The sequence below is a fragment of the Salvelinus sp. IW2-2015 genome, linkage group LG4q.1:29 (genome assembly GCF_002910315.2).
Source record: "Salvelinus sp. IW2-2015 linkage group LG4q.1:29, ASM291031v2, whole genome shotgun sequence".
In the NCBI taxonomy this organism is placed as follows: Eukaryota; Metazoa; Chordata; class Actinopteri; order Salmoniformes; family Salmonidae; genus Salvelinus; species Salvelinus sp. IW2-2015.
The window spans coordinates 3,355,625-3,368,110 of record NC_036842.1 but is presented as its reverse complement, the minus strand read 5'-3'; the positions used below and the strand labels follow the sequence as shown (position 1 = coordinate 3,368,110).

The 12,486-nt window shown below is 41.9% G+C and overlaps 1 protein-coding gene across 1 annotated transcript in view; it reads right to left on the bottom strand.

Moving 5' to 3' along the window:
- ak3 (adenylate kinase 3) overlaps positions 1–12,343 on the bottom strand; it is a 38,017-nt gene extending 25,674 nt beyond the window's left edge. The window contains exons 1-2 of the mRNA XM_023983396.2: positions 12,047–12,343; positions 1,872–1,991 (exon numbers count right to left, since the gene is read on the bottom strand). Of these exons, the coding sequence (XP_023839164.1) occupies positions 1,872–1,991; positions 12,047–12,194 (268 nt within the window). The 5' untranslated portion in view covers positions 12,195–12,343. The remainder of the gene's footprint in view (positions 1–1,871; positions 1,992–12,046) is intronic.
- Positions 12,344–12,486: the final 143 nt, after the last annotated feature.

Here is a 12,486-nt window from a genome sequence, read left to right as displayed (position 1 = left end):
TAATGAACGTATTGTTATGTTGTGCCATTCAGAGGGGGAATGGGCAAGACAAGAGTCTGATCTGATAGTCCATTCCCCTTCATCACATACAATATTAGTTGTCATATAAGTGGCCTAAGGTTTTTAACCCATTTAGAGACATGTTTATACATAGTGGCTTTTCCCCACCAAAAGCATACATCTATTAATCTATAAAAACATTACCAAGTTGTAATAAATAGCATGAAAGCTATCAAGGTCTGTTCAATGTAGATACATCTAAAGCTGATTCTTACTCATCTGAAGGTTTTTGAGTGTATGCCTTTTTACCTAAGCCTGTGTTGGGGTAACCTAGTTCGCAGGCTAATTTCTAGAGAGCCGGCTGGTGATAGAGACGAATTGTGCTGTGCCTAAAGATGAGCATAATAAGCGTGGTGTGGTGTGCTGTGTGTGTGTGTGTGTGTGTGTGTGTGTGTGTGTGTGTGGTTGTGTGTGTGTTGACTGTGTTGTTGTTGTGTCTGTGTGTGTGTGTGTGTGTGTGTGTGTGCACGTGCATGCCTAAAGACCAGTAGTCTAATGAATGCAGGTGCAACTTCCTGTTCATCAGCTTGCTGTTCAAGTGCCTTCAGAAAATATTCACACCCCTTTTTCCACATTTCAGCCCAAATTTTTAATTGATTAAATTGACATTTTTGTCACTGGCCGACACATACAAAACCCCATAATGTTTTTTGAATTGAATATCCCTTTGAGAATGGTGAAGTTATTAATTACACTTTGGATGATGTATCAATTTTTAAATCAATTTTGCCCGTTTTAATGGGATGCAACTGAAGCAAAAGTGGCTTGATTGAAACTTGTAGGCTAATATTTTCCATATCATTATTTCTCTCTCTCATTAGTCCTTTCTAGCCACTTTGAACATGACCCTACATTGACACTACCTTCTCACAGGGGAGTGACCGCAGCAGGTCGTAACGGTATCGTTTATTGTTGTTCTTAAAATTCTATATTGCGCCAAATTTGCACGCATGTTCATGTTTAACATTAATGTTTCCAGCTACCAATCAGCAACTGTGCCGGAAATCCGTCTCATTTGCCAAAAAGGCCAGTCTCTTTGGCAAATGACAGGAGTGGCAAGGAGTGGAACATTAGCTAAAAGAACTGTTACCCAGACTTAGCTTGAGAAAGTCTAAGGGATTTAAACCACTGTAATTCCACTCCACAATGGCTTATCAACTTGAAGCTTGTCATCGCTATCATGGATGTCCCTAAGATGAACCTCACTGAATTTGGTATTGATATCTCAAAAAACAAGGAATCTATTAACAACTCATTCTTTGCATGTGTAACGCTCAAAATCATCTGCAATAATCTTCTCATGAACCATACATCAGATTCACTCCAGATTTTGCATTTAGACTCATTACATCAGTTACATTTACATATTGTTTTGTTTGTTGCTGCATTCAAATATGGCTGCATTGTATCTATAGATGCACGTTAGCACAAATGCTACTGCTTACAAATCTTCTTCTCATGAACCATAAATCAGATTGACTCCAGATTTGGTATATAGACTCAATGAATTAGCCTCTTAAGGAATTGGACAACGATTAGTTGCTGCATTCAAAGATAACCAACCTACTGTACTAGTCAAACTTCACTTGTGTCAACCGTGTGGTATTGAGAGATAAACATGGTAATGCTTTCACATGATAGAGTGCTTGCTTGGTTATCCACCTGCTCTTGTGTCCTTTCTGTAATCCTGTGAACCCTGTTCCTTGGTGCTCAGAGCTATATTTATTATTATAACCTTTTTCTATATTTCCCCATTTTTATCCCCTCTATCTGTTGCTGTAATGAGTGTGGTGCAGGTGCTTATTGCTTACCATCCAGCAGCCAGCTGCTCTGGTCTATGTTCCTCATCTCTGTCAGGATGAGACGGGAGATGACGTCATCAGGTACCAGCTGACCCTGGTCAATGCATGACTTCATCAGAAGACCCAGCTCTGCAAGGAGAGGAGACACCGTGGAAAATAAAGCTCAGAGCTGTGATCTTTACTATTTAAACATGTACACATTATGCACTTCAGAAGACTCAGCTCTGCCAGGAGAGTAGACACAGACACACAGAGCAACACAAAGCTAAGACCCAGCTCTGCCAGGAGAGGAGACACACAGAGCAACACAAAGCTAAGACCCAGCTCTGCCAGGAGAGGAGACACAGACACACAGAGCAACACAAAGCTAAGACCCAGCTCTGCAGGGAGAGGAGACATGGAGGAAGTTAAAGCTCCAAGCTGTGATCTTCACTATTTACACATATACACATTATACACTTCATCAGAAGACCCAGCTCTGCAGGAGTCCGGAGAAGAGACAGAAAAACACAAGGATCAGAGCTGTCATCTTTACTATTTACTATCTCAGAAGACCCAATTCTGCAAGCATAAAACAGAAAGCTGTCATGGGCAATTCCACGGTAACAGAATTGCGATGAGACTCAAGATTTTTCACTTAAAATATATGAAAAAACAAAAACCATTGATTTCAAAGTTTAACAAACCATAGTCTAACACAAGGACTACTTTTAACAATTTACATTTGACAAAAATACATTTGTGGAAGAACTGTGCAGATGCAAGATTTAGTAACAGAATTTCTCAAAAATCTCCCTTTGTTTTTTTATGTGTGCGGTAACGAAATTTCATCATGGGTCCCTGATCTGTACTACACAGAAATGCATAATTATGGATATGAATGTCATTCTCTTCATGGTGATGTATCCTAAATAGGTACACAAAAGTAGAAATATGCAATATCCTCCTTTGCATATTTGGGTATAATTCTACACAATGGTTAATATTTCAATGAGCTCTGCCACCGAACAAGACAACATTTTATAATTGTGTAGGTGCTTACTGCTCCAGAGCGAAGGTTCACCTTCCAACAGGACAACGACCCTAAGCACACAGTCAAGACAACGCAGGAGCGGCTTCGGGACAAGTCTCTAAATGTCCTTGAGTGGCCCAGCCAGAGCCCGGACTTGAACCCGATCGAACATCTCTGGAGAGACCTGAAAATAGCTGTGCAGCGACGCTCCCCATCCAACCAGAGGATCTGCACAGAAGAATAGGAGAAACTCCCCAAATACAGGTGTGCCAAGCTTGTAGCGTCATACCCAAGAAGACTCGAGGTTGTAATTGCTGCCAAAGGTGCTTCATCAATGTACTGAGTAAAGAGTCTGAATACTTATGTAAATGTGATATCAGTTTTTTTTCTATACATTTGCAAAATATAGATATTCATCTGATGGTCACAGATACCTTAAAAAAAGATAGGGGCCTGGATCAGAAAACCAGTCAGTATCTGGTGTGACCACCATTTTCCTCATGCAACGCAACTCACTTCCTTCACAAAGAGTTGATCAGGCTGTTGATTGTGGCCTGTAGAAGGTTGTCCCACTCCTCTTCAAAAACTGTTGCGAAGTTGCTGGATATTATGCTGTCATACACGTCGATCCAGAGCATCCCAAACATGCTCCATGGGTGACTTGTCTGGTGAGAATGCAGGCCATGGCCATTTTTAGGTTCTAGAAATTGTGTACAGATCTTTGCAACAATGGCACGACAATGGGCCTCAGGATCTCGTCACGGTGCATTCAAATTGCCATAGATTAAATGCAATTGGGTTCGTTGTCCGTAGCTTATGCCTGCCGATACCATAACCCCACCGCCACCATGGGGCACTCTGTTCATAACATTGACATCAGCAAACCTCTCGCCCACACGATGCCATACACTCTGTCTGCCATCTGCCCTGTACAGTTGAAACCAATATTAATCCGTGAATAGCACACTTTTCCAGCATGCCAGTGGCCATCGAAGGGGACCATTTGCCCACTGAAGTCGTTTACGATGCCAAACTACAGTCAGGTCAAGACCCTGGTGAGGATGATAAGCACGCAGATCGGCTTCCCTGAGACGGTTTCTTACAGTTTGTACTTAAATTCTTCGGATGTGCAAACCCACAGTTTCCTCAGCTGTAAGGGTGGCTTGTCTCAGACGATCCCGCAGGTGAAGAAGCCTGATGTGGAGGTCCTGGGCTGGCGTAGTTACATGTGGTCTGAGGTTGTGACGTACTGCCAAATTCTCTAAAATTACGTTGGAGGCGGCTCATGGTAGAGAAATGAACATTCAATAGTCTGGCAACAGCTCTGGTGGACATTCCTGCAGTCAGCATGCCAATTGCACGCTCTCTCAAAACTAGAGGCATCTGTGGCATTTAGCTGTGTGACAAAACTCCATCTTATATTTCAGCTCGTGAAACATGGGACCAACTCTTTACATGTTCTGCCAAAAGAAGAGACACAGGAACACACACATCTCAGAGCTGTCATCTTTACTGTGCATTCTCCACTAAGAACATATTCTACCAAATCCTATCTTGTCCAGAATAGAGTTATATATCTTACATAACCTGTAAACTAAGGACAAAAAACATCCTGTATCTTTACCAAGTCGAGAAATGACAAAATCTCCACATTCCATATAATTTGGTATTTTCTTGATGGCGGTGATAAACCTTGTCTCAGGCCCCGCTCCAGAATCTCCCAATAAGTGTTCAATTGGGTTGGGTTCTGGTGACTGAGACACATACTTTAAACCCCCTATGCTCCTTTGAGACCCCTTTTTCAAAGTCACTGAAATCTTCTACCCATGGTAAGTCACTGAGATCTCTTATTCTAGCCATGGTAGCCAACATAATGGGCAACTGGGCATTTTTAAACCTGACCCTTAGCATGGGATGCTTAATTAACTCAGGAAACACACCTGTGTGGAAGCACCTGCTTTCAATATACGTTGCATCCCTCATTTACTCAAGTGTTTCCTTTATTTTGGCAGTTACCTATATATTTCTAATAGGTTTAGAAAAACTTCAGTAGATCATTTCCTATTTAAGCCAGAATACATTTCCCCCTCAGCCTTTCACTTAATTGGTCGTTGTCCAACAGCAGAAAGGAATTTCCTGACAGTCCGGGCAGGGGGTTGTGCAGGGCCATAGACGGTGCAGCAGGACCCATATGCATGCTAATATAGCCTACTGTGGATCTCATCTCAGTCTAGAGCAGAGAGGCTGCACACTCCACACTGAAAATATGTGTTTTGGATATACAGGCTTGCATTCTTTGAACTATTGGCCTTCTTTGAGGACTTGGCACATGGCTTGCTGTGCTTGTGTGTACTTACAAAATGTACAATTTAACTGCTAACTAGATCACAGATTTGTGGAAGATGGTATGGGCAATAAAACGGAGTCTTTTCGTCCTGTTTTCACTTGGGTGTTCTGAAATAAAACTCTATTGCCTTTTATGTCCTTCATATCATTCCAGTGTGATACAAAGGCGCTAGGGAGAGTGGGAATGAAGTCCTTGAAGTCAGTTGTCCGCTATAGGCTACTCTTCAGTTTATGATGTCCTCATATCTGATGGGACTTCAGCCAAGGTAAGAGCTGGAGCAATGTGATAACATGTTGCAGTTAAATACAGAACCACCTTGAACTTCACTGTAGAAAGCTCGGGTAGCAGCTCGTTTATATATTAGGTTACCTGTGCACAGGTTTACGTTAGCTGTAGGTCTATGTGAAATACAGGTGTGTGAATTGTTTCAAACTAAAGCGGTTCTTTGTCACAATGACTCTTCTTCCCACTTAATGATTTGTTATGGGGGTCTTGTCACTCCTCTTCAGGCTCGACCTAACTGCAGTAAGATACCAGTATGATTGTGGAACTGGACTGAACTGTTTGTCTTATCATAGTCCGACCAGAAACATACTATTGGCTACTGTAGGGGGGAGTACTTTATTTGCAAGGTGTTGGTCTATTGCTATTTCTGTAATAGTTGTCAAGAGCAACTTCAACAAAACCAGAAGTAGTTAGACAGGAAATCCAGGGGTTTAGGCCAGGGGTCATTAGAAAAACTTTGGTTAACTTTTTTGAACCCTTGATCTGCATATTTCTCCCCAGGGGTCAGTTGATCAGCAACCACCACACCATAATAGTAGGAGTGTGAGAACTCAGAGCTTTTTTCAGGACTTTCATTGCATGCTTCATTGCATCATCTTGTGGATAACACTTTTTTTATTTTTTCTCTTTCTATCTCTCTGTATGTTGCATTTTGTGCTTACATACAGAATAACCTGATTGCATCCCTAGTAAAGTGGCAGATGCCACATTCATTTTTGGACTTATACATGTATGATATATACCCAATATTCTTGAAGAATATAACTTAGAAATGCTTCAATAGCTTAGTCCTAGCCACCGTGCTTCTACATCTGCATTGCTTGCTGTTTGGGGTTTTAGGCTGGGTTTCTGTACAGCACTTTGTGACATCTGTTGATGTAAAAAGTGCTATATAAATACATTTGATTGATTGATAAGCGGTTGCTTAGGGCCCCTGGCCATTAGGGTGCCCCCGACCATTTATCTATATTAGGGTCTTTCTATAAAAGAGGGTACCAGTGAGGATTTCCTACATCGGACAACTTGTTACAACTGTTGATAAGTCATTAATTATAATCAGCCATTTTGTTTCATGTCATTACATTAAGATATAGTGGTGATAATAGCCAGTGCCGTTTAAGATGAGGGAGGACAACAACAAAAAATTCCATGAGCATGGCCTTCTTTCTATTACAGCATATTGCATGACTGTCATTCATATTCCATTCACCCAGTTCAATGTAACAGTGATAGGTTTAGGCTACTAAATTATACTTTCCCTATACCCATGAGCTTGCTACAACCTAGCCTATGAATGAAAGTTTACAGCGTAGGTGACACAAATTAAAATATGAGGCGACAGACAGTGACACATTCAATACCACCTTGCACACTCTTGCCTGCATCTAGCTGATATAGGGTGTAATCATTAGTCTGTTGCAAACAAGAGTTTCTATTGGACAAATTCAGGTATGTTTATCATGTTTTGTTCTGTTTGCTTCCATTAAAGAAACGTTTTAACAGAATCGGCAGAATAAATACACCGCTGATCACGAATAAACACAGTTCACTTTCATAGCAGCCAAGTTGTATTCCTTCTCGCACTCTCCTCCTCTCAACTTTTCCCTTCGCTTGTTGACTTCAATGCACAACACATCAGCTGTATGGGACCAGGCCCCAAAAAAATGTTCCAAGCCAAACCATGTCATAACCGCTACACACAGCCTATACATCGTTGTCACCATATTAGCTAAAGTAACGTCATAGTTAACATAGCTAATAGAACTAACACGTTAGTAAACCCACTACAATCATGCAGTAACGTTACAGTGTACAGTCAGTAAGCAGTTTAGCACTTACACCGGCGGTTAAATTATACATTGAACTTGAACCCTGTAAGAATCCTGGATCTAGCTGTCAGACAGTTTTTTTGTATAGAGATCTCAGAAATGCAGTGTAACTACGTAACATTTCTTGTCTCCTTATGTTACGGGGTGAAAACAGTTCTCATGGGCACACAAATCCAAAATAGTTTTTGCATCGCAAAATGAAATGCTTCTAGCTGAAAGAGTCACCTTACCTTGATACTTAAAACCTAAATAATACTTGTTGGATGCGCGTTTGGTGTCCAGCTGATTAGCTACGCCGGGATATTTTCACACATCTGATCCGGGAAGAAATTTGCCAAATGACAGTCAAGTGATGAACAGCTTTGGTGATAGCTAATGCACTGCAACAACAGCCCAAGTGCTGGAAAAAAAAGATGTTTGCGAGGATTGTCCAGAATATTTTGGTACGCCGGTGAAGACAGTTGTGCCTGGATCCACGTTGGATCCAATATCCCTAGCGAATTGATGTTGAGCATCTGTTATTGTCTGCTTGATTGACAGCCGGGTCTTGTTATATTTAACAGAGAAAGCATCAAGGTAATGAGTTCATGTTTTCACATGTTTTTGTGCCTCGGATTGGACACAGTCTACTATGCGCAATTGTGTAGGAAAGGCTATTGTGCAACACCCAATGCTATTCCTATTAATTATTCTGGATATTATGACAAATCACATAGCCTAGTGGGCTTCTTCACAATATGATTTGGTCATGAAATAACATGACAAATACATTTTGGTTATCCCATGTTACACCTGCAATTTTAAACAATACAAGGGGCTTCAAGTAACCTAGTTGAACTTCGAGCTCAGAAATACAAGTACTGGAATAGGCGTACCTTGAAAATCAGTCATTTCCTCAATTTGGTGCTTGAAAAGTTCTTGCCATTATTGTAGCCAATGTATAAATTCTCCTGCTCCCATCAAATAATCTGTGATTTCATTTTTGATCCGTTTTTGTAAGAGATTTGTCCACTTCCGTTTGTGTCCCGACGCTTCAATTGAAGTGTGTTGCACTACTCTGTCGCGGTAAAACCATGTGCAGTTATTATGATGACATCTAATGTTGGCTTCTTTTAATCGTTCCATTAAAAATTTACCTGGTTTTTGGCCACTTTCTCATCATAGAAACAGCAATGGTGAGATTCAAACGGTGAGATTAATGCTACCCCTATTCATGGCTTTATATGTGCCTGAGTCGGCCACAGAAAATGTTTCTAATAAACGACATGCATACACACAATCTATTTAGTCAGATAAAACAATGTCCACATTATTCTCACGTGTGAAACTGCATGAAAATCCTTTTTATTTTAGTTTCAAACCATTTTGAAATGTTGATCCCAATGTCACACATTGGCCCAATTATTTATAGAAAGACCCATGTACAGTGCCTTCAGAAAGTGGTGGTATGTACACCGAGGAACTTACAACTTTCCACCTTCACTGCTGTCCCGTCGATGTGGATATCGGGGGTGCTCCCTTTGCTGTTTTCTTAAGTCCACGTTCATCTCTTTTGTTTTGCTGACCTTGAGTGAGAGGTTATTTTCCATGACACCACACTCCGAGGGCCCTCACCTCCACCCTGTCTCATCATTGTTGGTAATCAATCCTACCCCTGTTGTGTCGTCTGCAAACATGATGATTGAGTTGGAGGCGTGCATGGCCACGCAGTCGTGGGTGAACAGGGAGAACAGGAGGGGGCTGAGAACACACCCTTGTGGGGTCCCAGTGTTGAGGATCAGTGGAGTGGAGATGTTGTTTCCTATCTTCACCAACTGGGGGTGGCCCGTCAGGAAGTCCAGGACCCAGTTACACAGGGCAGGGTCAAGACCCAGGGACTCAAGCTTACATTTGTATTTTATTTAACTAGGCAAATCAGCTATGAACAAATTCTTACATACGACGCTGGGACAATTGTGCGCCGCCCTATGGGATGATGAGTTTGGAGGGTACTATGGTGTTGAATGCTGAGCTGTAGTCAATGAACAGCATTCTTACATAGGTATTCCTCTTGTCCAAATGGGATAGGGCAGTGTGATGGCGATTGCATCATCTGTGGACCTATTGGGGCCGTAAGCAACTTGAAGTGGGTCTAGCGTGACAGTTAGGGTGGAGGTGATATGATCCTTGACTCGTCTCTCAAAGGACTTCATGATGACAGAATTGAGTGCCACGGGGCACTAGTCATTTAGTTCAGTTACCTTGGCTTTCTTGGGAACAGGAACAATGGTGGCCATCTTGAAGCATGGGGGGACAGCAGACTGGAATAGGGATTGATTGAATATGTCCGTAAACACACCAGCCAGCTGTTCTGCGCACTGAGGACACGGCTAGGGATGCTGTCTGGGCCGGCAGCCTTGCGAGGTTTTACACGTTTAAATGTTTTACTCACGTCGGCCACGGAGAAGGAGAGCCCACAAACTTTGGTAGTGGGCCGCGTCGGTGGCAGTGTATTGTCTTCAAAGCACACAAAGAAGTTGTTTAATTTGTCTGGAAGTTGTGAGGTTGGACCCAGGTTCAGAGAAGAGACCAGACAAGGAATCAGTGGTTAAGGATAAACATAATATTTTACTGAGAAACAGTCGCCGCAGGATCACAGTACACTTGAAAAACAACAAACATTAAGTCTCAAAACCTCACTCAGGAAACAACCGCACATGGTAAACAATTCAACAGTGAGTCTTTCTGGGTAAGTCTCTCAGAGCTTTCCACACCTGAATTGTGCAACATTTGCCCATTATTCTTTCCAAAATTATTCAAGCTCTGTCAAATTGGTTGTTGATCATTTCTAGACAAATATTTTCAGGTTTTGCCGTAGATTTTCAAGCTGATTTATGTCAGAACTGTAACTAGGCCACTCAGGAACATTCAATGACGTCTTGGTAAGCAATTCCAGTGTATATTTGTGTCACACCCTCATCTGTTTCACATGTCTTTGTGATTGTCTCCACCCCTCTCCAGGTGTCACGCATCTTCCCCATTATCCCCTGTGTATTTATACCGGTGTTCTCTGTTTGTCTGTTGCCAGGTCGTCTTGTTTGTCAAGTCAACCAGCGGTTTTTGTATCAGCCCCTGCTTTCCCCAAATCTCTCTTTTCTCGTCCTCCTGGTTTTGACCCTGAGCCCGCACGCCTGACCCCTCTGCCTGCCCCTGACCCTGCCTGCCGACCTGTACCTTTTCCCAGTCTCTGGATTACCGACCTCTGCCTGACCTGAGCCTGCCTGCCGTCTTGTACCTTTGCCCCTGTTGCTGTAATAAACCGTGTTACTTCGACACGGTCTACATCCTGGTCTTACCCTTTATCCTGATAATTTGGCCTTGTGTTTTAGGTTATTGTCCTGCTGAAAGGTTCATTTGTCTTCCAGTGTCTGTTGGAAAGCAGGCTGAACCAGCTTTTCCTATAGGATTTTGCCTGTGATTAGCTCCATTCCGTTTCTTTTTATCATAAATACCTCCCTAGTGACAAGCATACCCATAACAGCTATACCCATGTCAGCTTTTCTTTCTCCTACGCATCTACCAATAGGTGCCCTTCTTTGCGAGGCATTTGAAAACCTCCCTGGTGTTTGTGGTTGAATCTGTGTTCACTGCTCGACTGAGGGACCTTACAGATAATTGTATGTGTGGGGTAGAGAGATGAGGCAGTTAAAAAATCCTGTAAAAACTATTATTGCACACAGAGCAACTTATTATGTGACTTGTTAAGCAAATTTGTACTCCTGAACTTATTTAGGCTTGCCATAACAAAGGGTTTAATACATATTGACTCAAGACATTTCAGCTTTTCATTTTTTATGAATTTAAAAAAAATGAGGGGCTATTGTGAACTTATTTAGGCTTGCCTTAACAAAGGAGTTGGATACTTATTGACTCAAGACATTTCAGGTTTCCATTTATAAAAATTTCAAAAGACATAATTCACTTTGACATTTTGGCATTATTTTTACATTATATGGTATATATTATGGGGTATATACTGTATCTGTATATTATGGGGTATTGCCAGTGACAAAAAGGGCACGTGCCCAGGGCCTGACCTCCAGGGGGCCCCCATTGATTGTCACCACTCAGATATCATATTAACATGGCATAAATCATGGAAAAATGTGTAGAATTTCAGAAAAATAGCTTTAAACTGCTCAAATGTATCTCCACCCCATGCTAAAATTCAGAAAACTCCAACATTTTCTCAACCCCCATGACAAAAGGTGTAGAATTGCAGGAAATTTACTTTAAAACTAAAAATATATATATTCGCCTTAGGGCCCCCAAAAGGCGAATGCCGGCCCTGCATCGATAGCTCTTGGTTAAATTTCTCCAGCCCCAATCCCTCATCTTTTTACTGAAACGGGCGATAAAACGCGTTGTTATTGTTTCTACTGTTGATTGCGGCTTTAAACCACACATTCATATTCATTTTGATTTATGATTTGAGTTATTGAAAGTATCACACAATCACACAAACGTAAGAACATGATAGCAACATCTATCCTTTCTAATGTGACAACTGCTGCGGTCATGCATGAGAGAGACACAAGCAAGTTGGAACATTCGGACTACGTCGAGGAAACTGACTAATGCATTATGCATTACTTCAAAATCAGCCATAGCAGCCATTTCCGTTATCTGCGTAGGTGGGTTGGTTTAGAACTGTACCCTGATCTAATCTTACCTGTTTTGGCTTTAATGTTGGCCCTCAAAAGGTCCCCACTTGAAAGGTGCGTTAATCCGAAACTTTTTACTATGCGCCCCGAAACAGTGCCTTTCCCCGAGCCCGGAGGTCCCATGATAACCGCCCGGAATATCCTTTGTAGAAGCATTTTCCAATGTTGTTGTTAATGTTGTAACCACCATATAAAGAAAAGTATTGTCCTTCCCATGAAACTGTTATTTGTGCATTTACACAAGGAAACTTCAGTTCGAGCGGCCTTGGACGTCTAAATCTATCCACTGTGCGCAATCGTGCAATCGCATACTGTGGGCGTCTCCTGTAGTAGTCTTAGCTTGTCCCTTCAAATGATTTTTCCTGAAAACCTTGACGCGGATAGAGGAGGAGGTAGTTCATAATGAGAAAACAGCTTCGGCTGGCTGCATGGCTGGCTGCGCTGCACG